The 27,220-nt window shown below is 37.3% G+C and overlaps 6 protein-coding genes across 7 annotated transcripts; 2 read left to right on the top strand and 4 right to left on the bottom strand.

Annotated features, from left to right (window-relative positions):
- The first annotated feature begins 3,263 nt into the window (after window positions 1–3,263).
- Window positions 3,264–4,817, top strand: LOC125204017 (F-box/kelch-repeat protein At5g43190-like). The gene has a single exon (XM_048102553.2). It carries the CDS (start codon window positions 3,649–3,651, stop codon window positions 4,708–4,710), a length of 1,062 nt encoding a protein of 353 aa, XP_047958510.2. The 5' UTR covers window positions 3,264–3,648; the 3' UTR covers window positions 4,711–4,817.
- Window positions 4,818–5,436: 619 nt separating this feature from the next.
- Window positions 5,437–10,171, bottom strand: LOC125205311 (peptidyl serine alpha-galactosyltransferase-like). The gene is made up of 8 exons (XM_048104158.2): window positions 9,695–10,171; window positions 9,124–9,294; window positions 7,988–8,231; window positions 7,708–7,908; window positions 7,153–7,631; window positions 6,884–7,048; window positions 6,503–6,746; window positions 5,437–6,417 (listed from the first exon to the last, which is right to left on the bottom strand). The coding sequence occupies exons 1-8, from the start codon at window positions 9,991–9,993 to the stop codon at window positions 5,704–5,706; spliced, it is 2,517 nt and encodes an 838-aa protein (XP_047960115.2). The 5' UTR covers window positions 9,994–10,171; the 3' UTR covers window positions 5,437–5,703.
- Window positions 10,172–11,963: 1,792 nt separating this feature from the next.
- LOC125205312 (Myb domain protein) lies at window positions 11,964–14,521 on the bottom strand. 2 transcript variants are annotated; one of them, XM_048104160.2, is made up of 5 exons: window positions 14,336–14,521; window positions 13,153–13,260; window positions 12,898–12,962; window positions 12,626–12,806; window positions 11,964–12,252 (listed from the first exon to the last, which is right to left on the bottom strand). In XM_048104160.2, exons 1-4 carry the CDS (start codon window positions 14,426–14,428, stop codon window positions 12,659–12,661), a joined length of 414 nt encoding a protein of 137 aa, XP_047960117.1. In that variant the 5' UTR covers window positions 14,429–14,521; the 3' UTR covers window positions 11,964–12,252; window positions 12,626–12,658. The 2 variants fall into 2 exon arrangements, with proteins under 2 accessions (XP_047960117.1, XP_047960116.1); XM_048104159.2 differs by having other exon boundaries at window positions 11,964–12,258; window positions 14,336–14,520.
- Window positions 14,522–18,530: 4,009 nt separating this feature from the next.
- LOC125207802 (uncharacterized) lies at window positions 18,531–20,700 on the top strand. Its single transcript, XM_048107302.2, has 5 exons — window positions 18,531–18,908; window positions 19,482–19,725; window positions 19,813–19,862; window positions 19,953–20,027; window positions 20,120–20,700. The coding sequence occupies exons 1-5, from the start codon at window positions 18,646–18,648 to the stop codon at window positions 20,586–20,588; spliced, it is 1,101 nt and encodes a 366-aa protein (XP_047963259.1). The 5' UTR covers window positions 18,531–18,645; the 3' UTR covers window positions 20,589–20,700.
- Window positions 20,701–21,082: 382 nt separating this feature from the next.
- Window positions 21,083–21,751, bottom strand: LOC148923435 (UPF0496 protein At4g34320-like). Its single transcript, XM_089061495.1, has one exon. The coding sequence runs from the start codon at window positions 21,749–21,751 to the stop codon at window positions 21,083–21,085; it is 669 nt and encodes a 222-aa protein (XP_088917621.1).
- Window positions 21,752–23,174: 1,423 nt separating this feature from the next.
- Window positions 23,175–25,800, bottom strand: PSF1 (partner of SLD five 1). The gene is made up of 7 exons (XM_048107560.2): window positions 25,664–25,800; window positions 25,031–25,147; window positions 24,287–24,354; window positions 24,021–24,215; window positions 23,766–23,928; window positions 23,521–23,667; window positions 23,175–23,444 (listed from the first exon to the last, which is right to left on the bottom strand). Exons 2-7 carry the CDS (start codon window positions 25,103–25,105, stop codon window positions 23,418–23,420), a joined length of 675 nt encoding a protein of 224 aa, XP_047963517.1. The 5' UTR covers window positions 25,106–25,147; window positions 25,664–25,800; the 3' UTR covers window positions 23,175–23,417.
- Between the last annotated feature and the right edge of the window lie 1,420 nt (window positions 25,801–27,220).

The raw sequence follows: 27,220 nt of genomic DNA, 5'->3' as shown, positions 1-27,220 counted from the left end.
GGTTCTCAAATGGTAAAACAACAATTTATAAGGTCAAGATTGTTCTAAAATTTTTTAATGACATAAAATGAAACAGAAGTGTTGTAGCCCAAATCAAAACCTGAGCCACAACGTCAAATTCAGAACCCCCATCTTTAAATTATTGATTATTTTAATCTTGAAAGATTTATGAATCCACGGTAGTTTTCCTATCTTAAGTAACTGACCTGAAAAGTGGGACTTGGACAATAATTATGAAAAAACATAAAAGGGAGGTGAAATTAGATATGATTTTTGCCCATTTAATTTTTATGAGAACGTCATGTAATAATTCAAGGTAACAGAAAATTGTAAAGCCTAACTTTTTTTTTATAGTTCCTTACTATTCGGAGTACCCTATAGTTGAACTTTTCACAATTATATGAGTAATTAAATCCCTTATGCAATCCTCATTTCATACGTGTGGAGTGATCACTCTCCTGTCATAGATTACTCCCCTGTCATAAATTGGTATGAAATGAGGATTGCATAAGGGATTTCCTGAATCAACTCTCCTGTCATAGTTGATTCAGGAAATCCCTTATGCAATCCTCATTTCATACCAATTTATAACAGGGGAGTGATCAATTGCTAACTCATCATTTAATTGCTAACTACAACTAATTTAATATCATAGGATTTTAAAAAACGTGTGGTCTACAATTTGTCACGTGTAATTTTCATTTTTATTAATAAAATAAAAAAAGATAAAAAAAACTCCAAATTAGGGTTTTGGATGAAAATATCAATATAGTGTTTCGAAAATATCAACACAATGCTTTGAGAATGTCAACACAATGCTTTGAGAATGTCAACACAATGCTTTAACAATGTTAACTCATTGCTTATATTGACATTCTATATGTATTATATTGACATATTTTATATAGTATGTTGACATTTCTGCTTGTACGAAAAAATAACAAAATTTCGATTTTTTTTTCAAATTTTGACGTCGGAACATATGCATGTAGGATATCGTGGGAATTCTTATGAAATTATCTTTAATTTGATATATGTTATATGAATTTAAAGTTTTGAGATTTCTTTTAAAAGTTAGTTATAACTAGACATGTAGTTAATTGACATTAATACCCATATTAATATTTTTTGGAATTAATCCTATGACCTTATTGACATTTTTCATTGATCATATTGACATTTAGAGATTAATGATCTAGGCCCTTAATTTGAATCTAATAGCTATTATTTAATTATAGTTAACAATAGTTAACAATATAACACTGCTAATGCTAAATGTATTCACATAAGTAAATTCTGTTTCACAAAGAGTGTGTGACGCCCAATGTAACCAAATCATGTAACCAATAATAGAGCATAATTGGGCCTAAAATGTCAAGTAGTAACATTTATATTAGACGGGCCAAAATTTATCTTCGGCCCATGGATCACCTTGCACAGTTTATCGCTATTCTCTATGCACACTAAAAAATAGCATTCGACTATTTGAGGCTTCTAATAAAAAAAAGTTTACTTCTCTCCGTCTCATAATAAGATTCATATTTTAGCCTATTCGACAATAAAAATCTTATTTCACTTTTACTATAAATGGTAAGTAGGTCACACACATTCCACTAACTCATTCCACTCATATTTTATTACTATAAAACTAATACTCTCTCCGTCCCATAAAAATAGGTTATATTTCCTTTTTCATCTGTCTCATAGAAATAGTCCATATTCATTTTATGATAACTTTTTTTTCCTTCTCTTTTACTTTATCAACTATGGCCCCACCATCCACTACATAATTTTAACTACTTTTTCCTCCTTCTCTCTTATTTTACCAAATTACGCATTAAAACTCATGTCAACCCTAAAGAGCATATTTCTATGGGACGGAGGGAGTATATATAAATGAGACTCACATTAATTCCACTAACTTATTCAACTAACTTTTCTTTACATTTTTTAAAACTAGTGCCCAAAACAAATATGACTTCTGTTGTAGGACGTAGGGAGTATTATTTTCAGGTCTAGGGAGTATTATTTTCTTTGTGTGACTTTGTCCATGAAAAATAACCACATATACAGACTATATGTGACTCCCAATGTTAAGGACTGAACTTTTCTTCCGTGGCATGACTTTTAAATTTAAATTCATTTAATCATTTAAAAAAGAAAAGAAAATATGGATAAAGTAAGATGAAGAAAAAGAAAATTTCATGAATAAAAGTAAGTGTGATTTTGAATAATAGACAGAAGTAATAATTTTAAGTGTTTTTCAAAAAATGTATCGAATTTTTAGTGTTTTCATCGCCAACTCACATTTTGTTTAAAAGATACCCCTTGATCAAATTTGATTTATGCTGAATAAGAATACATATAGTGAAGATATGCACCAATGGAAGCTCGAAAACACACACTATAATCAACCTAAAAAAATGTGGATGCTCTTGTCAAGATAAGAAGCGTCGTTATAGTAAACTCTCTTCCTTTAAGATGCGTGTTGCGGTTATCTTATCTATAAGACTAAAACTACTACTCCTATTCAAGAATTATTCGGTGAAAATGATGCTCTAATCAATCAATCACCTACTTATTTTCTCTCTTGGTTTATCGTAATTAGGTATTTAATTGCCAACAAAATTAGTTCATCTAATACAAGTAACACTATGCCAACAAAATGATCATATTATTAACAAATTCAAATAAAAATTCAATTCCACTCGTAGTATTTAACATTTGTATATTCAATATGACGTGTAGCAATTAAAAACTAATTAAAGTAATTTATAAAGGATGTTAAAACTTACACGTGCTTTGCATTAACTAAATATTCCTAGTATGTCAACTTTATTTTCTACTCGGAACTACTTAGTAATAGTAAAAAATTATTTAATCATCAATTATCGGAATATAGCTCTATATTTGAAGTAAAAACACTTAAACAGCCTCTAAAGTATTCGAAATCTATATTATGATTAAAATTGGATTGGGGCTCAACTCAGTTGTTTCTGAAGAGATAGATTTGCCCCCATAACTAAAATTGGACTAGTTTTTCGACTCTTACACAGATTTTCATCAAGTTATGATTTACTTTGATCCATTTTTCTTAAAAAAGTAATGAGAGCTAGTAAGTTGTTTCGAGGGGATCACTCATGTTTGTGTAGTAATAGAAGATGAAGTAGAAAATGACATAAGTGATATAGAGCCGTCTAAAACTAGTTCTTTTTAGATCTGGGTTTTGTGTAAGAAAAGTGGATCATAAAAAGTGGTGTAAAATGAAGAACAATAATTTCACCGCTTGATTGCCAAAAACAGCCGATTCCCACAGCAAGTGGCAAAAGAGAGAATCTATGCCATCATCTTCATAGGCAAATAGACAAACCCAGCATCACTTTCAAAGAAAGCCCCACCTTCTTCAAATGGCCTTTCCTCACCATCAACAACCGCTATTTTCACAACCAACAATATAATAATACTACGAAGAAACTTGCCATTGCCCATGTGGGCCCCCTCGAGAGTTCATGTGAGCACACATCCCCACACACACAATCATTGATCCCCTTTCATCATCACTTCACAAGATTTCATTCTACTACAACATATTTGCATAATCCCATCATTCTTCTTCTTCTTCTTCTTTGTTGTTGTTGGTTTAAGGAGATGTGGAGCAATCTCCCAAATGATCTCCTCGCCAACATCTTCTCCTACCTCCCCCCGGACTCCCTCGCCCGGGCCCGCGCCACCTGCAGAGGCTGGCGCGCCACGGCCGAGCTGGCGGTTCCGCGGAACCGCCACCCGCCGTGGTTCCTGGCATTGCCGGCCCGCAGCTGGGGCCTCACTTCCTGCTACGCCCACAACCCGATCGAGGACAGCTGGCACCAGCTGGATCTTGATCGGGGTGGTGCTAGCCTGCCGCCGTTGAAGCCGATCGCGGCCATCGGCGGCTTCATCCTCATGAAGCTCGCCTCCGCGACTCGGCTCCAGCTGGCGATCTGCAACCCCTTCACCGCCCAACTCAGAGCCCTCCCCGCCCTCCGCGTCGCCCGGACCAATCCGGCCGTCGGGGTGGTGGCGCCGCCGGGCCGCCGGAGCTTCCGAATCTACGTGGCCGGAGGGATGTCGGAGGCCGGCGGGGCCTACGAGCCGACCGTGGAGGTATACGACTCCGCCGGCGCCGGCGAGTGGCGGGTGGCGGGGGAGATGCCGGTGGAGTTCGCGGTGAGGCTGACGGTGTGGACGCCGAACGAGAGTGTTAACTGCGGCGCCGGCGACGGCGTGTTGTATTGGATGACGTCGGCGCGGGCGTACAGCGTGATGGGGTTTGACATTTCGTCGAACAGGTGGAGGGAGGTGGGCGTGCCGATGGCGGACAGGCTGGAGTTTGCGGCGCTGGTGCGGAGGGAGGGGAAGGTGGCGGTGGTGGGGGGGACGTCGGGAGGAGGCGGGCGGGTGTGGGAGCTGGGCGGCGGGGATCGGTGGGGGGCGGTGGGGGAGGTGCCGGTGGAATTGGGGATGAGGTTGTTGGGGGAGAAGATGAATTGGGGGTGTGTCAAGTGTGTGGGGATTGATGGGATGATTTGTTTGTATAAGGATCTTGGCTCTGGTATTATTGTTTGGAGTGAAGGGAAATGGGATTGGATTCACGGATGCTCTTCCATTCCTAGCATCCCAATCAAGGGAGTCTTGCTTCTACCCGATCTTGCAAGATCGCCATTACTATGATGTTCGGTTTGATAGACTAAATAAGATTCAGTTTCGTGAATATTGTTCGATTTTGTAGATATGGTCCGATACATAAATCTTAAAATCGAAAAAGGATTTCTTCTCAAGATGCCTTGACTCTTTACCTTCTTTCGAATGAGAAAAAATGATTTTCAATAGTACTCCATGCCAATTAAATTTTAGGTCTTCTCTACACAAGTTAATTTGTTGAAAAAAAAAAGTGAAATGTATTACTCCAAATAAATGTATATCTAATTTTCGCCAAACATTTTTGGTTTAATCTAAGACTTTGATGAGAGTGGACAGCATCAAAGTGAAATAGGCTTAACTTGTTTCAGTGCGTGGTCAGAATTTATAAAGGGTAAATAAAGGTCTAGGATTTATTAGTATGTATTTTATTTACTATCATGATTTTTTTGTTTAGTAGTCGCCCATGCCTTCTGCCATTCCGTAATTTAATTTGTTAATAATCCACTGTTTTCACTTCTATTTTTTTAATTGTGCATTTTTTTTTATTTTTTTTTATTATTTAAATTGTGTAAGGTTTGTTTGTTTTAATAAAATTATGCATGTTCGTATTATTCATAAGGGTAATGTGAATAATATAAAAACAGGTATAAGATTTAAGTGTTAATTGGTATATAAAATTTAAATGATTGGTTGTTTATAAAAATAAGTCTTAGTATAATATTTGTGAGAGAAAAGTAGACCTTCGAAAGAAAGCAATAAAGGTTTCACAATCACATTTTATTCATTCTGTATAAATATCTTTTCCCTAAGAATTACACTCCGAGTATACTTAATTTCAAGTTCATCAAAAACTCCGATTACAAAAAATGGAAGCAAAACCACACCCAGCACCGGTGAGACGAGCGAGCCATGGATGCTCGTCTTTCTTTGCTGAAAGGCGGGCGCCGCGGTTCAGATACGAGTGTGTTGCTCCACTTGGCATCTCTGCAAGCAATGAGTCAGATCATAATATACCAAGGGAAGCTACGACGTTTCAGCATTGCGTTCCCATGATCCCGTATACGAGCTTCGTCTCTTGGGCTTATACACTTTTCCCCGCTTCCTCTGCCCTCTTCGATTCGAGACCATTACATACATCACTACCAAGAAACCAATGATGGAGAACGCCCAGAAGCACATTATCCAGACTCTCATGGATGTGAAGGCCTGGTTCGTCTCTTCTGGCGGAGACAGCTCGTTAGTTTCGTTCTTCACCTCCGAATCCTGCCTCGTGACCTCAGTTTTATCGAGTTTCCCAATCTTCCTCGCGGTTGTAATTTCACCGGCCTTCTCATGATCCGGGGTGGGAAGATCTGGGGCCTTCTGAGTCGGAGTCGTCAAGGAAGGAGGATGACGCGTTTCTCGTGTTGGAGGGAGCAAGGAATTGGGATCGAGGCATTTCTTTCTATAATAACCGCGTAGAGCCTCGTTCAAGGATTTTGCACACTCTATGCTAAGCAAGTCACGCTGCAACGAATCCTTGTTAGACCGGTCGAGGGTTGATGGATCTGGAGGGTCGGGAAACGTAACCCAACATTTGTCAGCGACGTCCATATGTCTCCATTTAGCTTTGTCGAAGCTCCAGTTACCGACCCTAAACTCCAAGCCGTAGTGAAATACTCTGTAGTTCACACCAGGTGCAGGAATGTATCCGGGGTATATCAGGATTTCCCTGCTTATGACATGCCGTAGATTCATCTGCATCGAGGAATTTACCACGCATGTTTATAACATTATCGAAAAAGAAAGCTACTTTAAACAATTAAAGAAGTTCTCGAATTACCTCTGCTGCAGCAAAGGAGTAACCATACATCTCACTGATCCAACCACCTTCATAAATATCGCCGGTGAATTTTTTAGGCCAATGGGCCATATCGGCTCTGACTTCCTCCGTTTTGTGCAACCAACGTAGAGCGAATTTTCTTAGATCCGTTATGTGCATTATGATAACGCCTCCAACCTTGTCACAAAGCTTAGGATGGCTCGTGTGGATCTTCGCAAGCTCATTGTCGCAGCCAATGAGGTAGCTGTTGTGGTATCCAACAAATTTCAAGTAAACATCGAGTAATCCATCGTTCTAGTAGAAAATTAAGGTGTTTCGCAAGAAGCTTCTAAAGGTTGGTCGAGCAATTCATGACAAATTAGCAGGGAAACAATGTCTTACTCATAGGGAGTCGAAACAGGTCTGCCTTTGGCAGCCTTGAATTCCCAAGGTGTGATTGGTCCTCTCATTATCATGTCAGCATCCAGGATCACGATGTATTCTGCATCGGTCTTTACATGGTTAATCCAATGCAGAACCGCAGCTGGTTTATTAATTGCCGGATACCTGCATGAGTATTCTATGCATTAAAACACGCGTTGATTTCCTTTTTCATCCATACATCTCAAAATAATTTCGTGCCAAGGTTATTTAGTAAAAGAAGGCATTACCAGTCTCCCGTTAATGGATGTCGGCTCATGGACGGGACATAATGAGTGGGAGCTAGATCACGTCCCTTGTATTTCTTCAAGTCCTCGTCTGTACAACTTAGAAGTCTCGTGATTCCCCCCGGCTGGCCGCTCTGGTTGAAACTATGGACAAGCCCCAAAGTTTGCCAATCGAAGTAAGGGGTGCATTCTGTAGAGAAAATGGTATGTATTTTTGGGTGAGGCTTTTCCGGCTCACCAACGTCTTGCTTCTGTTCGTGAACATCCTCCATCATTTCAAGGGTTTTTGGAGTCAGTTGTTTCGGTTGTGTTATCTCTGCGAAAGTTTTGCTCTTTAAGAAACTCAAATATTTCGTCCACTTCGGCTTTGGACAGCTGTGTTTTTCATGGTTCAACAATAAACCTTCATTAATGGTATTTATACACTCTAAACTAAGAAATAGAGCCCTTCTTTTGTTTGGATCACTTTCCATTTCTTTCACCTGCAAGAGAAACATGATGACTTTACAGAACAGAAAGCATAATACAAAGTTCGGTTTTTGAGTAATACAATCATACCTCTCTAGGATAAGGGGGTTCGGGAAAGAGACGCCCACAATCATACACAATACTGTCTTCGTGATGTTCTAACTTACTGAATGACCAATTTCCGACATTAAAAGTTAAGCCGTAGTGCATAAGGATGGGCTCAACGCCCTCTCTAGGAACATAGCCTGGATATATCATCAAGTTATCATTTATCTTGTGACGAAGTCCCACCTGACGAAAGCAAATCATAAAGTCAACTATATTCATATTTATGTATAAAGGTACAATGGAATATAGCATCCAAAGTTACCTCTGCAGCACCGAATGAATATCCATACATTTCACTGATCCACCCTGTTCCAAATATATCACCAGTGATGTTGGTCGACCAGTGAGCTTTATCTGCCCGTACTTCTTCAGTCTTCGATAACCACAATGGTGCAAAAACTCGAAGATCATCAATGTGAAAGGCTAAAAGCCCACCGACCTTGTCACAGAGTTCAGGATGCTTTGTGTGTAACTTAGCAAGAATATTGTCACATCCAATCAAGTACCTGCTCAAGAAATGCTTCTTTTATAAATATTATAACAGCAAATGTAACATTACACGACAAAACTGGAAAATTTTATTCCGAAGATATTTTTTTGGGGGGTTTGTTCATCTGTTTGCGATTCTTAAAATTGAATGGTAGTACTAGTGTTTAAAATGAATAAACCACTAGAATATGACTATCTAAGGTAACAGCAGATTTCAAAATGACAGCAGATCTTTTGATTAAGTACGAAAGCTCTTTCAACTATAAAGAATCAGAAAGGAGATACCGTTACTAAGCTATATTTTTTTCACTCTTCTACCAAAATGATAAACTAAATAACTTTTGATTTGACACGAAGCTTAATAAATGTGAATCCTAAATATGAAACTCAACTACAAATATGTATAACAGCACATCTGGCATCTAGTCAATAAAGAAGCTTTATTCATCATTTTGAAAATTCATCAGCAAATAGAAGTTTCGATTTGTGGGATCTCTCACATCATCAATATTTCAATTTTTAACCGGCGAAAATCCAAAGGTTAGCGCTTATGATCTATGGATATACTTGTGTCCGACGGCAAATAGCTACACTATGAGACCTATAAAAAATATTAACGAAACACATCTCATGACCAAGAGAGGGGAAATATTGCCCTCCTAAGTGCAAATTTGACATTCGTACGTACGTACAATGAACTAATATGAGTGAATCAGTGAAGTTGCATGGAAGACTTAGATTAAAATAGATATACTCTAGTTCCTACATCAAATCAGAATTCAAATCGAGATATCAGATGCGTAATACTCAAACCTCTCAAAACTCACACGTTCCTAGCTACTCTTACTATGTCCTCTAATAAAAGAGAGAAGCATGAAGTTCATTATTAAAAGGAGCAACCAAAATTACCCATAATATGCAGCAACTGGCCTGCCTTTCTCAGCACCAAGCTCCCATGGTAAGATTGGACCTCGAACAACCATATCAGCATCCAATATAACCACCCAATCAACATTTTCTGCTTCTTTGCTATGTTTAAGCCAGTGGACAACACCAGCTGGTTTATTAATCGCCGGATACCTGCCATTAAAGCCGAGTAATAGAAGTCAACAGCCGCAATGCAGAAAAAAAGTGTAATCTTTTACAAATTTCCTCCCCCTCTCTCTCTGTAGCTACTCCCACACTTACAAAATCAGATTTCTTGATTCCATCAACAAAAAAATGAAATCCACTAACTTATTAAACACCACAAACAGGAAGCAATAAAAAGAAACAAAATCCCACTTCTCAATATCAAGAATCCAATCCCAAATCCTAACCTAAGCAATAAATACATAGTAGTACTATAAATCTTACAACTACAACAACAATAGACATAGATTGCAAGCTGGTGGAGAAATCAAACTCATGATCACAGACAAGATGGCATTTTTCAAACTCCAATTAAAAGGGCCCAATTTGGAAAGTAAAGTAAACTCACCAATCACCAGTCTTGGGGTGCAAGCTCATGGAAGGGACCTCAAAGGTGGGAGCCAAGTCCATGCCCTTATAATTCTTCCTCTCTTGCTCGGTGCAGCTCAGCAGCCGGGTGATCGGGCCGGGCTGCCCGGCCTTGCGGAAGCTGTGCATGAGCCCCACCGTCTGCCAATCGAAGTAGTTCTGGCACTCCACCGAGAAAAGCGTGTGAACTCTGTACGGCGCAGTCCCAGCCACCGCCGCCGCAGCTCCGCCTCCGACCAGCGCCGCGACCAACACACACAGAAATCTCAGCACTGACATCGTCGCATAGCCAGAATCGAAATGGGTTTTCTATAAAAGGATCTGAAATGTGATTCTTTGCCAAAGTCAGCTCTCTCTTTCACATTTTTTCTGCGTATAATTAATTGGCGAAATTAAATTTCGACGAATTTTGTAATGCTCTGATTGTCAGAATTATTTGAAGAATTATGTATAAATTATGTTTGTAATCTTGTTTTGCTGACAGAGTGTGATGAAGAAGTGGAACATTATTCTCGTTGACTATCGAAACGACAGCGTTTTCCTATTAAATCATCTACCTAACCTTTTCCTTTTTTAATAGAGTGAACTACATATTTAGCCCCTATGTATGGCTGATGTATGGCTGATCGAATGCTGGAGGTACCTGTGTTTTAAAAAATGCACCAGACACTTTTACATATGGGTATAATATTGTCTGAAGTCCTTTTCCACTTTTTACGGTCTTTTATGCCCTTCTCATCCTCCCTTTAAGTCTTTACAATATTTCTATCATTACTTTTCAAATTGGGATATTGACTGCATGCTTTAAGATAGTGTGTTGATATATTTTGGTGTAGAATTCAAAGTCACTGTGCATAGAGGTTTTCGTTCCCTCCTAAAATAAGACTAAGCTTCCATCCTTCTTCAACATTCCTTGTCTAACATTCTCACTCTCACTCTCACCACTTTCTTGAATCAGAGACAATATCTAAATCAGCTTTGTTGCCACACCAACACTTTTCGTAGTTAAATCTGGGCCACCTGCAACCAATTTTTCAGATATTTGACAAGTTCACCGACTGGGTTCACATTGAAGAAGACGAACGACAAACACAACACTAATTACTTTCAAACAAATAAGAAAAACAGGGGGAAGGGCGACAAAGAGAGAAATGAGATGTGAATTTTAGAAAAGAAGAAAAGATGTTTAGATATATCAATATTTGTGTGAATTATGAAATATGGAAAGATTGAAATGCCCTTAGTGGCATTTTGGAAAAAAAATGAGGGTGGGAAGGGCATGAAAGACCATAAAAAAGTGAAAAAGGACTTCAAATGATATTATACTCATACGTAGAGGTGTCTGGTGCATTTTTTGAAATATAGATACCTCCCGCGTTCGATCAGTTATACGTAGGGACTAATTTTATAGTTCCCTCTTTTTAATAAAGAGAATCAACAATGTTTTTTCATCAATTAAATCATCTAACTTAGTTAATCATGATTTTCTCTTACTTTACGCAAATTACCAACTTACACTATTAATAATATCTCAATAACATTCCTACTTCAAAACTTTTATTCTAATTTTAAAACAGTCATCTATTCCACTAACGTAATCGTTGATGTAAAAATAATGCGTATAGTTAGTTAGTAAGAAATTTTAACAAATCGAGAAGTTGTAAAGTCTCATTAATGAAGTACTTGGGTCTTCTTCTATAATAAGGTCATAGCAGAGCCAACATTTAAAATCAATTATGGAATACAATTTTTTCCGTCAACATTTATGAGATCTGAAATTCTAAAAATTGTGCCCACAGCTGGATTCTTGTGATAAAGTCATAAAGGCAAGGGACCACGACCAATAGAATACTAATTCGAGGAAAGGGAAAATATTATTTGAATATTAGTAAGTGATCATTAATCTTTTATATACTCTTTTATGAGGATTTTTTCTGGATGAGTGTATTCTTTTCTTGTCATGTATTTTGTTTCACTTTAAATATACTTTTGTTGAATGATAAAAATAATGTACTACTACAACATTTCACCTCACAATTTAATACTTACTGTATGATCTTATTAATGTGTATCGATATGCTTCTTATGGTAGTGCTAAGTGTGTTGTCACGTGCTAATATGCTATCCTACGAGTAGCCAAAACAACCTTCATGTATTTTAATGTAGGTGGTCCAATTCATAGTTATTCAATGTCTAATCTAAGTAAAGCCTCCAAATTGAACTTAACAACAATCTATTTGAGGGGGAAATGAGAAAAAAAATTGTGTCATTGCCAAAGATTATGGAATTCTATGTTTTCAAAAATCTTGAGGGCAACATCTCAGATTCTTAGCTATTTAGCAGTGTCATATTATTTGGTAGTCTACAGATAACATAAATTTCATTTGGTACAAGATTGAAGAATGTAATCAGGCATAATGTAATCTACGTCACCTGCAGCAGATCAAGGATCTTGAATGAAGAATGACTCCGGACAATTCATCTTAATTGAAAAGAACGAACATCCTATCTCCCCACTCTCAAAGGGCCTCAGTCGATCTTCTCCTTCCAAAAAAAAAAACCAGCGTATAAACATAAAATCATGTTAAAGATGTACTACTATGTAACAAATGTTGTCATATAAAAGAAAAACTAAAACAAAAGAAACTGGATTGAGGAAACAGCAATAACTGGATGAGTTCCTTTTTTCAGTAAGACCATATTTCAATTCATCTTGCATAGACTTGCTTCCGAAAAACTTAACGAATCAGCATAAAGTAATTCTGGAATTGAAAGAATGGATGAATGGACGAATGAAACACTAGCATTTTATCCAGATTATTCAAAAAGAACATCATGTTCAAGAATGTGTCATGTGAATTATAATATGTCAGAGTAGATTTACAAAAATCATGCAGATTTGCCTCCTTACCAGCATTCAAACTGACACCTAGAAGTACACACTTCACTTCCTTGGTTTTGGGTCACGGCTAAGGCCGTGTTTCTTAATGGTTTCAAGGTAGTTTCTCATGAGCGAAAACTTGTTGCTACCAAGATAATAAAAATAATCCCATGTGAAGATCCCTGTTTTATGCAAGTCATCGAAAAGTAATCTACATCAATCAGAAACAACACTGCTATGAGTAATCTACATCGAAAAGTACTTGTCATAAATGGCATTTCCATATCGATGGAATATAGTACCTCACCCCATAGTTTCCCACAGGTTCTGCAGACATGATCCCAACATGACGCCTCCCGGCTATAACCTGATCAATGCTCAAGTTACTTTCTATTTGAAGGGAAAAGAAGCAGATGATCGTAGAGTTCCAATCTCATGCACCTATCATTGTTTTTTCACCACATCAAAGTTAATACACATACAAAGATCTGGCCCTTCCACTCCAAGTCATCTAACCATCATATGAGTCTTTGTATTTTTAAGCATTTTCTAGTTACCTTTTCTCCTCCGACTGATCTGATCTTACTATCAACTGCAGGGCTATATACTCGCAAATATTCAGCCGACAGATTATATGCACTGCCATCATCAAATTCGACCTCCACCTGAGAGAATGTTCACACAACAAAGCAAAAAAAATGATGAGATTATTCACACGAGTCACGACACAGTAAAAGTTGAATCCTACTCCCTCCGTCCCAAGGCAGTTGAGTCGTATTCCTTTTTTAGTTGTCCAAAGGTAGTTGAGTCATTTCATTTTTTGGCAAAAACTTGTCTTTTCTCATGCTTTCCTCTCTCTTACTTTACTCTTTCCACTTTAACGTTTAACATGTCAATTTCTTAAATCTCGTGCTCAAAATATATGTCCCAACTACCTTGGGATGGAAGGAGTATAACACAAGAACTATGACTTGGATTCACTTTTGAGTTTTCTTTATCTAGCAAGTCCCGCAATTTCATTTCTCTAAATGCAATGGATACATGAACACCAATACACAGAATTGTCAGTATGCGTAAGCAAGTTTGAGACGTTTAGAATATGATACACCGGAAATCAGAACAGGAGACCTAGACAAGCTGATAAAATTCATCTAGCTCCTAACATGCTTGTTAATTCCAGTGCTGCTATGTGTTGCTACCATGGATTGGAATCATGCTTCGTCCTCTTCAACAAAGCAACTACGAACAACAAAAGGTATTGCCCAGGTCAACCACAAGAAATGTGGCTGATGAAATTGCTCATCACATACAGTAATAAGTAGGGATTGATTTCCTTAGTTACTATGCAAATGCAAACATTCGAGTAGTTCAGTTCAGCCAAACCATTTCATAAACCACTATTCAATATAGATCGAATGAAAGAATGTGGATGAGTTTCAAAAATTGTCCAAAAACATGTGCTTCTTGGTCCTTCAATTTGGCTAATACCATTGAGGCAGCACCTATAGCTACTTCAATTATGCCAAAATAATGAAACAATTCGACTACTGCAACAGGATTCAACTTCCTCATCACACATCCAATTGTACAGAATAAATTTAAAATCAATAATTGATTGGGGAAGCAAAGCAAAAACAAAGAATCAGCACAAATTAATCAAAACACTTTAGTTATTTACAACGTGTATCGACAAGGAATAGCTGGAAAATACAAAATAAAAGGTAAACAAAAATCGGTTACCGATTTAGGAGCGCGAAGAGAGATTCTGGTTAGGCGAGGGCTATTGACCGCCGTATGCACGCTCCGAATCGCACCGTCAACTGCTCTCATCATCCCTCCTCTCTCTCTCTCTGCTTGCTTTTACACTCAATTTGTTTTGAGACTCTGATGAGAGAGTATTTCTAATCCCCCAAATTGAAAACAAATGTATATTCATTTTAAAGAATTGTAAATTTCTAGAGTACGATGGTGAAATTATTAAAACGTAAATATTACATCCTTTTTATAGGTTTTTCATATCTTTTTTTTTTAAGTTTATAAATTTGTAAACATGTATTTTTTTATTTAATTAGGTTGAAAATAAAGGTAAAAACAAAGTTAGGACAATTTGGCGAAAAAGAGAGGTTTTGCTGCTGCGTAGTAAGTTTGACCTGTTCGAATAAAATTGTTATGATAAATCCATCTAGGCAGAAAATACCCATATAAGTTGCTAAAAAAAAAAAAAAAAATCACATTTAAATAACAGAGTCCTGAGCAATTTTTGGTAGAAGTATTATTTTACACACGAAAATATTGACAAAACACTGTAGAAGATAGAGAATAGGGAGAAGAAGATTAGACACGTTTATCGGTCTTGCGTCACAATTGCAGTTAAAAAAAAAAAATTAAAGCAGTGCCGTGTCTCTCTCCTCAACCCATGGTCGACTGGCTGGCAACCAGCGATCGAATGGTCTTTCAATTGAATTCATGACAAGTTATTTTCCATTCACAAGTGGTGGTGGAATCCGATAGAAACTCATGCGATCACGAAAATTAAAATATGACTATATGGACAAGCCATTCTCCATCACAAATTATAGTGGAATTTAATAGAAACTCATGTGATCACGAATAATGGAAGTGTGCCTGCATGACAAGTCATTTTCCACTCACAAGTGGTGGTGGAATCCAATAGAAACTCATGTGATCACGAAAATCAAAGTATGACTACATAACAAGTCATTCTCCATCACAAGTGGTGGTGGAATCCAATAGAAACTCATGTGATCACGAAAATCAAAATATGACTACATTACAAGTCATTGTTTTATCAAGTGGTGGTAGAATCCAAGAAAAACTCATGTGCTCACAAATGATAGTAGTGGAAGCCTATGCTCAACAAATAACTTCTATATATTTACCTATATGCTTCACGAAAATTACACACAAATCCTCTCACAGTTATTGAGCCAACTCTCCCTAAAAAATGTCATCAAATTCTAATTTTGAAGCTTCCAATCTTCTTGAAGACAATGAATGGGAAGAAAAATTTGTTGAACAAAATCAGCAACTCGATCAACTAATCGAGAATATAGTTATTTGGCCAACAACCCTATCTTCATAACCTACAACCCAGACGGTTAGAGCTAGAAGGAGATACATCGAAAGGAAACGCGAGGAGGGTCATGATACTATTTTCAAGCAGTACTTTGCTGAAGATCCAATCTTTCCTCCAGACTTTTCCGAACAAGGTATCGCATGCGAAAACCTTTGTTCGAAAAAATAATGAACAAGCTCGTCGAGACCGACAATTTTTTTGTGCAAAAGCGTGATGCTACTAGTCGGCTTGGTATGTCTGCAGTTCAGAAATGTACAGCAGCGATCAGGATGTTGGCCTACGGGACAACGGCCGACTTGCACGACGAATATTTGAGAATGAGCATACAACTCATTCGCAAATCTCTCATCAAGTTCGTTGAAGGTGTAATTTCTTACTTCGGCGATGAGTACTTGCGAAAGCCCACCGAAGAAGACTTGGCAAGACTTCTGCATATTGGAGAACAACGTGGGTTTTCCAGGCATGTTGGGTAGTATTGACTGCATGCATTAGGAATGGAAAAATTGTCCCACTTCATGGGCTGAACAATATGCCGGAAGAAGCAGGAGTCCGACAATCATCTTGGAAGCAATAGCATCTCAAGATCTGTGGATCTGACATGCTTTTTTTGGAACTCCGGGTTCAAGAAATGATATTAATGTGCTTGATCAATCTCCTGTTTTTGATGATACTTTGGAAGGTCGAGCACCGAAGGTCAATTGCATAGTAAATGGTCACGAAAAAAATATAGGGTATTATCTTACTGATGGCATATATCCTCAATGAGCAGCATTTGTCAAATCATTCCAGGTCCACAAACGATGAAGCACAAGTTGTTTGCTCGACATCAAGAGTCCGCGCGAAAAGATGTTGAGCGAGTTTTTGGTGTTTTGCAAGCTCATTTTGCTTTTATCAAATGTCCATGTCTTATTTGGGATCATGATATTATGGGGAAAATAATGATTGCTTGTATAATCTTGCACAATATGATAGTGGAAGATGAAAGAAGCACGTATTCGAACTATTGTGATCCAGCCGAATTTATTTAAAATCGACTTGGACAAAGTAGTCGTGAGAATGAAGATGGAGATGCGAATAATGATTTCATATATTCTACGAATAGGATCGCGATCCAGCTTCTTACATAAAAAATAAAGCCCAACTTCAAAACAGAGAAGCTCACAAAGCTCTGCTAAACGATTTGGTTGAGCATATATCGGCGAAATTCGGCAATAACGATTGAATATCTAGTTTTCATCTTATGTATGAGCATCAATTATGTATTTTCAATTTCGTATTTCAATTATTGTAATTTATGTTTTTTTAAGTTTATCTTTATAATTTTTAGTTTGTCATTTATTGTGTTTTTTTTATAAATTTTACTTTCTCCGTCCACAAACAATAGATCAATTTTATCATTTTGGGACGTCCACAAAAAATAGATCACTTTCTTAAAATGGAAAGTTTATCTCTCATACTTTTCCCATTTTTTCTTCTCTCTCTCATACTTTACTCACTTTTTCTCCATATCTCTCTTACTTTACCTATTTTTTCTCCCCCTCTCTCTTACTTTACCAATTCTATATTAAAACCCGTGACATACATAAAGTGATCTATCTTTTGTGGACGAAGGGAGTATTATACAATAATAAATATTTATGTAATAATATATTATTATTTAAAAAATGATATAAAAATAAATTTATAATAGCGTAGTTGGGCGGTCATTGATAAACCATGAAAATAGGTGTGGTTGGGTTGGATGAATACTGATGATGTGGAAGATGTTGTGGAGGAGATAGAAATGAATTAAATATTAAAAATTTGGATGGTTGGATTGAGTTGGATGGTTGCTGATAAACATGGTCTTAGCCATTCACCCTCCTTCATCTCGGCAGACGAACTACCGTCAGTGGCTAGTTCATTTTTACTCACAAAATTAAAAATCTATATATAGTTTTAATTTAGTGTAAATCTAAAAATAGATATTTTTTACTCAAAAACAAAAAATGAGATTGGTTTTAAAATATTATTGAAACAAATTATCTATCTCATTTTAGGTTTTAGTGTACCATTGGAGATTGTTTTAGCTTAGAATCATACCTGAAACATAAGCGAGAAAATTATTGATTGAATCTCGCCACCATTTCTTCATCACTGTAGACGACGAGATTTCCAATATCAACTTGGAAGCGTGAATCATTTCAGACAAAAGTCAAAAAGCACAGTGCGGGCTAGGGGTTGTTTCGAGGGCCATGCTGGTTCATTTATTGAACATCGAACCGTCTTCATTGCACTGATTTGACACCAATTCCGGTCAATTTGTGATAACCGAACGAGCTCTAAATGGATATTGTATTTAACATAGGATAGAAGTTATATTATTAATAGTTTAACGCGAAAGAACTTGTAATGTGTTAAACTAGCATTAATTTGAAGAACTAGCTATAGTTTAGTGTTCTTTAGAGTGAAAAATAAACTCAATCAATGTGTTGGGATTTTAAAACCGAATAGACCAATGTTATATGTAATATACTTTACCTGTGTGATTTCATCAATTTTTGTGATACATTCTTTTCCATTTATTTTGTAGTTTCTTAATTGCACCGTAATTTCAAAAAAACAATCAATTTCAGTTCAATTAAATTGATCCTTAAATAGTACTACTAGTATAAACAAAACCATTTTGTTGCAGTAATCATGTTTTTAGGAATAATAAAGAAACACTGTATGTTGGACATAGTATTAAATAAAAATATTAACTCTGAAATCAATGACATGATAATTGCTAACTGGGGCAGTAGCGGTTCCAGGGGTTAAATCTGGCTTGACTAGAGTAGCCGTTATTGTAAAAATTTGAATTTGACTTACCCTTCAATCTTTATGACCGTTGTAGAGTACAACATTTTTCCTTACTTGCCCCAAAATCAACAGTATAATTCCGCAATATTGGAACCCTAAACTTCAGAAGAAGATGGTTGCTGAAGCGAATTCCAGCAGAAGCCCCGGAATCTCGGGAAATCCATCCAAAAAACGACAAGAAATCACAGAAAATGGCCAGAAAGATGAGAGTTTATTCAGTCCGGGGTTCCGATCAGTCGCCGCGATGGCTGGGTGGGACGAAGAGGCGCTGCTGCTCGCAAGCCTCATCGTCGAAGACACTCCCGATCGACAGTTCAAGCAGAAGAAGAGAATCGACTTGCAAAGTTTGAAAACCCCTCCGACAAATTCAAGAAGGTTGGATTTGGTCAAAGTTTAACACATCGAATTCCCCTTTTTTTATTGTGTATGTGTTTGATTGTTTATATTTTTTCTGGAAATTACTAGTATAAGAAAAATCGACCTTTGCCTTTAGATTTTATAATTAGTATCTTCGATTATGGTTTTAGGAAATTTATTTTCGTTTATGTGCTGATCTTTAGCTGTATGTAGCCTAGTTGTATGCAATTTTGGGAGATTTAGAGCAAATCTATAGTCTTTGAGGTCTATGATTTTTCTAGTTCCTTCATCTTGTTTATTAAATTCGAATCTTGATTATTTATGTGAACAAGAGCTGGTTGAAGTGAAAAAATCTATTTTTATATCGAATCATAAGATTGCCCAATGTTGCTTCTGTGGAATTTATCTCCTATACATGGTTCTTATGTATCCTAGTGGCTTTGAATTTTGTGTTTTGTGGATGAGATTTCCATGTATGAAGTATGGAAGTAAAAGAAGCAATTGAATTGCATTTATGACTTTGTTATCGATGTTGATTCGTCTGTTACAGCATGTTTTGCTAAGTTACGTGTTTAAATTCGATGTATGTAGAAAACGGAGGGCTCAGAGACGAAGCCCTGCATCCATACCCGTTACTGTTCTTGATCTCGATGAAGATGAGTCAAAATCAACTAGTAAAGAGGGTGAATCAACTAGTAAAGATGTGACAGCCATTGCAGAAGTTGAAAAGCCTAGTAAGGCAGATGAGGAAGTGGATGCAAAGAGCAGTGGTGGTTCCAGCTCAACCCCTTCGATTCCATGCCTTGATCGCCTCCGGGAGGAGCTCTCTTGTGCTGTAAGAAAAGAGATAATTCATCCACATTCCTTTGCACTTATGCTGATGTTATGCAACTTATTGGTTGAAATATGTTTGAATTTGCAGATTTGCCTGGAGATATGTTATGAACCGAGTACCACGCCTTGTGGACACAGGTAAATTTTTTGAACTAGATGGATTGTCATGATTTATACACAACCTAAGCCATATCTCCTCAAGGTTTCTTTTCATGTTCTTTTTTGTAGTTTCTGTAAGAAATGCTTGAGCTCCGCGGCTGATAGATGCGGGAGGAAGTGCCCCAAATGCAGGCAGATCATTAGGTATGGTTATAAGCAACATAATAACAGGCTATTCGTGATCATCTAACTCGATTTTTCTTGACTTCACTAACATGTAACGCGAAAATTTGCAGCACGGGGAAGTACTGCAAAGTGAACACGGTACTGTGGAACACGGTGCAGCTGCTGTTCCCACAGGAGGTAGAGGCGAGGAAGGCAGCCGATGAGTCTGCCACAGAGGCCCTCGAGCAGCCTTGTCAATCTAGAACAAGGAGCCAACATACTAGGCAAAGCAGAGGTGTTGTGGAACTGCGTAGTCTTGAGTCGATTAACAATTCTGCGGAGAGGAGAAGAAACCGCGAACAACGCATCAGAAACCGGGCTCAGTCGAGTAGAGGAGATGCTGCAAGAACAGAGCTGCCGGGCCAGGACAGGGATGCTGCTTTGGCCCTGAGGCTGCAGAGGGAAGAATTTATGGAGGCTTTCACGGGACCCGACGACCCGAGGAGGGGCTCACTTGCACCTGCAACTGCGAGAGCTAACTTGAGGGCTATGGCATCGAGGGCCATTAACATTCGGATGAGCAGAGGACGAAGAGACTAAAACAAAAAAGAATTACATGTGTTTTTTTTAAATGTTGCTTTGGTATTCACTATTCACTTTGTGAATCTCCAACATACAAATTTAACCCTACTGCTTATGGTGTTGGTCAGAATGATTTGGATGTATGTGTATATTTTAGGGAATTTTACTATTTATATGATATCTTAAAACTAACAAAAAAAAAAAAAAACTCTTAAGAATCAAAGAACAAAAAGTTCCAAAATTAATAATTTTAAAATTGTCTCCTTGGATTAAGGTACTCTGATTTAAAAAGAATGGTAAACTGAGTCCGAGATTTATTGGGTCATATGAGATACTTGAACGTGTCGGTCCAAAGGTTTTTTCGCGATGATTTTGAACCGAAAAACTAATGGTTTCGATCAAATCAACTGACTTTTAACGGATTTTCCAACGATTTTAAGTGATCATTCACACCTTTTATTTGTGGTAATAAATTTACCATTAGGATACAAGTAACCGTATTTAGAAGATAGTTAATCCAAGTGCTTAGTGATAGATTGCAGCACAAGTTGTTTAACCCACTTCATCTCACCGCCGTAGTAGTCGATTTTATCTAGCAAGTCTTGAAAGCTGAAGCTGCCTTCCAACAGCGATTGCGCGACCGTGTGAATGCTGTCGACATCTTTCATGCCGACTTTGGCGCCCATAATCATAAGCTCTGTTACCTCCTTGTTTCTCCTCACAACCCTCTCACGCTTGTTCAACACTGAATGCACCCATTTCCCTACCGCGCCAAACAGGAGGGAGGCCCTCTTGGTATTGGCATTGGCGTTGGCAGCAGCCGCGGCCGCGCAGATCACGGCCGCTGCAGTGAAGAGAACCGCAGAGGCCTTCTTGGAGACGCCTATGGAACGGAGCTGCTTGCAGAAGCTCTGGTCCTTCGACTTCAGCGTCTTCTCCATGGTGGAATGTGCGATGTAAAGAGTGGATAAGTCATGGATGAAGCTGTGATCATTTGAAGCTTGCCGTCGTTGGAGCAGGGAGCAGAAGTCGGCTGCGTTGAGCCTGCTCACGTAGTGGCTGCGGACGAACTCCACTAGCTTATCATTATTCGTAGCGTCCTTCTCCATTTCAAGAAACGCAACAACACATTCTTGAGCCACGGCGCCGGAAGTTGCAGGCGTGCTGACGTGGCTGCCCATCACCGCCACCGCAACTTTAGATGACAACACTAAAAACTGAATTTTATACAGCAACAAAAATGATATCTTATAGAGTTTGCTGGCCGTGGCCGGCAAATCAACCAAAGACTTCGTTTTAGTTGCTGTAAGAAGATGGCCATCAGACCATGGGTTTTTGTTCTTTTTCTGTCTGGTTTTGTTTTTAACTGCTGCCGATTTCTGTGATAAGACCTATGCTCTCCTCAAAATTCACGACGATTTTCCATAATGAATCTCTGACCTCATTTCAAAGAAAAGCCCACCAACTAGACAGGAATCTGAACTTGTTACTACAAAACAAGTTTGAATTATAAGCCTAGGTAGTATGAAATAAAAAGTACAACCAGGCTCAACTATTCTAGCTATATCCAAACAAAAATATTTTAGACGAAGAAATATCTTTGTAGTATTACTACATGACATAGTGGTAGACGTAGAGTCATTTTGCTATTTCGGTAGTAAAAGCTAACACATTTTCTCACTTATTTTACTCTCTTTTACTATACTTTAATATTCTCCATTCATCTATCCACCTTTCACATTTACTACTCGTATTTTATTCTTCTTTTATTTAACTCACCTAATATATATTTTTTTAATCTCTGTGCCGAAAAGAAATATCTTCACTATTATGGAACGGAGGGAGTATATTTTTTCATCATTATGCATTGCGTTTATGTTACTACAACTACTTATATACACTGATCTCGAGTCATAATAACATTATGTTGCACTTACTTCATTTATTAAAAATTGGTTGAAATATTCAAATTAATTTCAATAATCTCAACCCAAATGTCTCACCAACCTCTCGTCGATGGAACTAGTTGATGAGATGCAACCAGCCCATCCGAAGAGAGGGAAATGAGATTTTTTCCATAGTGGATGAAGGTGCCAAGAAGTATTCGATGTGAGAAACGAAGTTATTGAAGCACATCTGCGGACTTGAGTTTAACCTCATTTCTAGTCCCATGTCATCTGCTACATCAATCAGTAAATTCGAAAATTACTATTTGATAACGTGCGACATGTGGAATTTTGAGGAGTGGGGAATGGAAGAATGAGATAAATTTTGAGAAAGTTTGTGTGATAAATATGGAAAGATGAGTGGGTATTAGATATAGATAGAGAAAATGAATTAGAGTTTGAAAATAATTTGAGAGAGATGGACTTATTAGCTAATCTATTTTGTTTTTTTTTAATGGTAAATGAATTTAAATTAAAAGCCCGTGTCATGAAGAATTTGAACCTGAAACCAAAGATCTAGAGGCATTACTTGGCCAACTCTCATACACATGACATTGTTTTTTCCTTTTTGGTTATATGGCTAGCCATGACATAGTTAATTAGCATATGGGAAAAACATAAAAATGTAAAATCGCGTGCAACCAATGTGAAAGTTGAATTTTGATGAAAATCCACGGCGTAACAATTTAGGCACAATTTTTCAACAATTTTTTTATCCATGACATCCATAGTTTTTACGTGCACCACACACACCAACAAGCTATTGACAATTTGACATACGAATCTCATAATATGGTGCAAGTGAAGTTGACATGTGTAAGAAAAATGGACCTTCACCAGTTTGGTTTCTACTACAGCTTAAAACATGAAACAGTGTCATACATTACACCCTTCATTGAAATCAGCCTGTGAGCTCTTCCATTTGGCCCTGCTCATATCAATAAGCTATCATGTTACAAAAGAGTTCCAATCCAATAGCAGAGAAGAAGTTACTGCAGAGCTACCTGTGTGATGTATTGCTCTGCATCAGTTCTTCGCAAGAACATGATTGCATGCCGCGCTAAGTTGGCTACTTGATCACTCAGTGCAATCTCGCCAATATCATCGAGAACTCTCACCTTTATGTAGGGATCCTTTGGAGGAATCATATCCTGTATGTCACCTTAACATTAGAAGACTAAACGACATACTCTCCATCTCAAACGTTATCGCATACAGTGCAAAAGGTTGGGCGCAGAAAATTAGTTACCACAGTCAGATGAAGGTCGAGCTCTGCCATGTATGATTGTAGAGTTGCAGCGTGATTTTTGAAATATTCTCTTTCAGAAGTACTAAGTTTCTCTTGAATTTCTTCAGGAAGCACACTGTCGACCATCCATCCCAAGCTCCTGATGACTTCTGCCCTTTTATATCTATAATACCAGAGAATGTGATCTATAGGCGAGGATGAGGGCAAGGCGGTTAAAAGAAAAGTGTTCCTTAAGAATAAGTTCTGATTACTCACACATAAGCCATGAGACAGCGCTTATTCCGAACTAGTGAGAGGTGATGGACCAGTGCCCCAAACTGATCAGATTTCAGAGCATTTTGGATCAGTGTCTTCTCAGCTTGAGATTTACTCATTTCATCTTCTGAAGTTCCGATCTCCTCTTGTGATCTATTTTTATCTTTCAATTTATCTTCGTGCTCTTGTATTTTCCTGGTATCATCAAAAGTTATGGAAAAAAGGGCAACATACAAGGAACATACACAATGCACTAGAAAGCTTACCTCATTAAAGGCTGAAGGTGAAGGAGATGTCCGTCACATTCTTCCAGCACTTGAGCGAAAAGGTCATTCTGTGTATGCAAACAAACAGATGTTGATTTTGAAATAAATAATGCAAAGAACTGGAATGGACAAAAAAAATTACAATTGGATCCTGACAAGAAAGGCATAATCATGTTGAGTAATATAGATAGCTTGTCTGAATTGACATATTCCTCCTATATTGTCACCTACACTTGATTGCAAAACTAGTTAATTAAGATTAATGAACTTAAAAAGAAAGGGGGTCATAGTTCAGAAGAACAAGAAAAATTGCTATGTGGTAGCCACAAGCCAATGATCACTCATATTGCTATCCAAACTAAGCTCAATCTAAATTCCATTTTCCCAAAGAAAGACTTTATTATTAACCTACTATTAGGTCTAGGTATCTAATAGGAGTACTAAATTTGTTAACAGTGACATAGATAAAGGAACTCTTCCACATTGTACAAACTCAAAAGTGCAAAACTCTTCGAATGTAAAATGCTATTGTAATCGAAACATTTACTTTAGCATTTTACTGCTGCAGTCTGCAGCATTGAAATGGAATTATAATCATCTTCATTCCAAATACACACATAAACACACATAGTTTCTATATAATCCTTAGTCAAAGTCACTCAGGCCTATAAATACCATCAAAGAAACAAGGCCAATAAAAATGCAAATCAGGCTCCACATACTCTAAAGATCTATGTTGCTTACATTGAAAGTAAAAATCTGCCCATGCTCAACACTAGCAAATTCCTTCACTAACTCACTTGCTTTTCTCCCGTACATCTTTCCTCAAATTCCAAACGGATTCAACTTTCTACAGCCAAACTGCAACATGAGCATTTCATCAAACATGATAGGTACAAAAATTCCTCAGCAAAAAACCCCTCCGATCAATACGAATAAAACGAATGACACTGACACATGAACAAATACGAACACTGAGTGAAACAAGCAGATAACGATAATTGGAAAATTAATTAGAGCAGATGGAGTAGAGAGAAACAACAGTAAAGGTAACCAACCATAAAAATTTACACGCGCACACCACATTCAGATACTCAACTCATCAGCAGAAAAGTGTATCACCGCTAAACTCGGTGTTTCTTCCCCAAATTTTCGTTTCTAACAAATAAATTAACACCTGAAGAAATTCGCTGCGAACACTAACCGGAAACGAACAATCAAACATGATGAATAGATTCACGGAAGAAGTATCAATTTTCCATATCGTATTACAATTAGACCTTCTAAAAGAATCATATCGGAGTACTAAATAAGATGGTATAAAATAAAAAGAATAACGCAAAATAAAAAGGTTTTCATCCATCAACCAGCGATTACCGTTTCTGAGATTTGAAACTGAGGAAGGCGGAAGATTCTGATAACAGATCTTGGATGATTGAAGAGATCAGGTGAAGTCGATGGCCGAGAAATTAAGATCGGAGCTGAGCTGATGAAGAGAAAGATATTTGGGTAATTTGGCTGAGCATACTTTTTGGCGGGAGACGTGAAAACTTAGCCGCCGAAAATATAAATGGGCTGGGCCTAAGATGGATTTGATTGGGCCGAATACAGACTATTGTACTAGTGCCCAGTGAATTACACGCCCAATTCAAACCATCTTCCCCCATCTACATAGAATGTAATTTACCATAACTGAACAATTATATTCCCTCAACATCTTGCTGATAGATTCATCAACATTTAGCTTCTTTCAAAGATTCATTTTTATGTAGTATATAGTATATACATTATCTCCTTGTCCGATTTAATAACAACAGCTTCACGTCTCATCTCTTTTCTTCTTCAGTTTTCTTAGATTTTAGACATGTGTGGATTATTCAAATTTTCTAAGGTTGAAGTAATTTAGACGGCCACAATGATGAAACCTAGGTTCTTAATAATCTGATATTAGATGCTGGGATATGATTAAATTGAATTAAATAGGTGAATTAATGTTATTACATATAAAACATTTTTTTCCAAAATATGATGTTTCTTTTGTTGAGAATTAGATTTTTTTCTTCGTTCGATGTATGTGCAATGCACGAAAATAGTTATCGTTAAAACAAAAAAAGTGTTGGATCTCGGCCTTTGATTTAAGGTCTACAGAAGTACGCCAGAGTTTAATGGCATTATGACCACTGTGACAACTATGAAAGCGTCAATATTGATGCACAAGATTCTTATAAGGATGGAGGGATGTGATCAAATGAAAACTCTAAATATTGTAAAAACTCAAAACTATGATCTGGGCCATTGAAAAATGTCAACAGATCAAAAAAAACATCAACAGAAAAATGTCAACAGAATTTCAACGGTAGTCAATGATTGATGTTGTGTTGATATTGTATTGATACTGTGTTGACATTAAAATCTTGAAATTTTACACTGTGTTGATATTGTATTGAAACTGTGTTGAAGTTGTGTTGAGGAGTTTTGAGTTTGTACAATATATAAGTTTGTATTAGCGACTGGAATTTCATAAATTTGGAGCTATTAAGGCAAGTCAGGAGTAACAAGCAACAAGGTTTCTGTTTCCGCTTCGTTGAATTTCAAGAGTTTAGCTGCATGCAAAGTGCAATTAAGGCTTCTCCAATAACTATACTATGGTGAACTATCCGAGAATATTATAATGTGCTTGGAAAGCAGCCAGGTGCAACAACTATATACTCTATATAACTAACTATGGTCTTGAATAAGGGTGAATTAAGAAAATGAAAGAAATTGGTGAATTAATATTATTACTTATAATAGGATTATTCTAAAAGAAAATTAAGTTTTAACTTTATAGATAATCAGATTATTTCTTCGTGCGCTGCAAATGCGATATATGTGCGATGCACAGAAATAGTTAGGGCTAAAATGAAACTTAAATATGATAGGGTACATATCATT

Source organism: Salvia hispanica, chromosome 6, assembly GCF_029641045.1.
Source record: "Salvia hispanica isolate PSC_SH4W2 chromosome 6, Shi_PSC_v1, whole genome shotgun sequence".
Classification (NCBI taxonomy): Eukaryota; Viridiplantae; Streptophyta; class Magnoliopsida; order Lamiales; family Lamiaceae; genus Salvia; species Salvia hispanica.
This window is presented reverse-complemented; position numbering and strand designations above follow the sequence as displayed.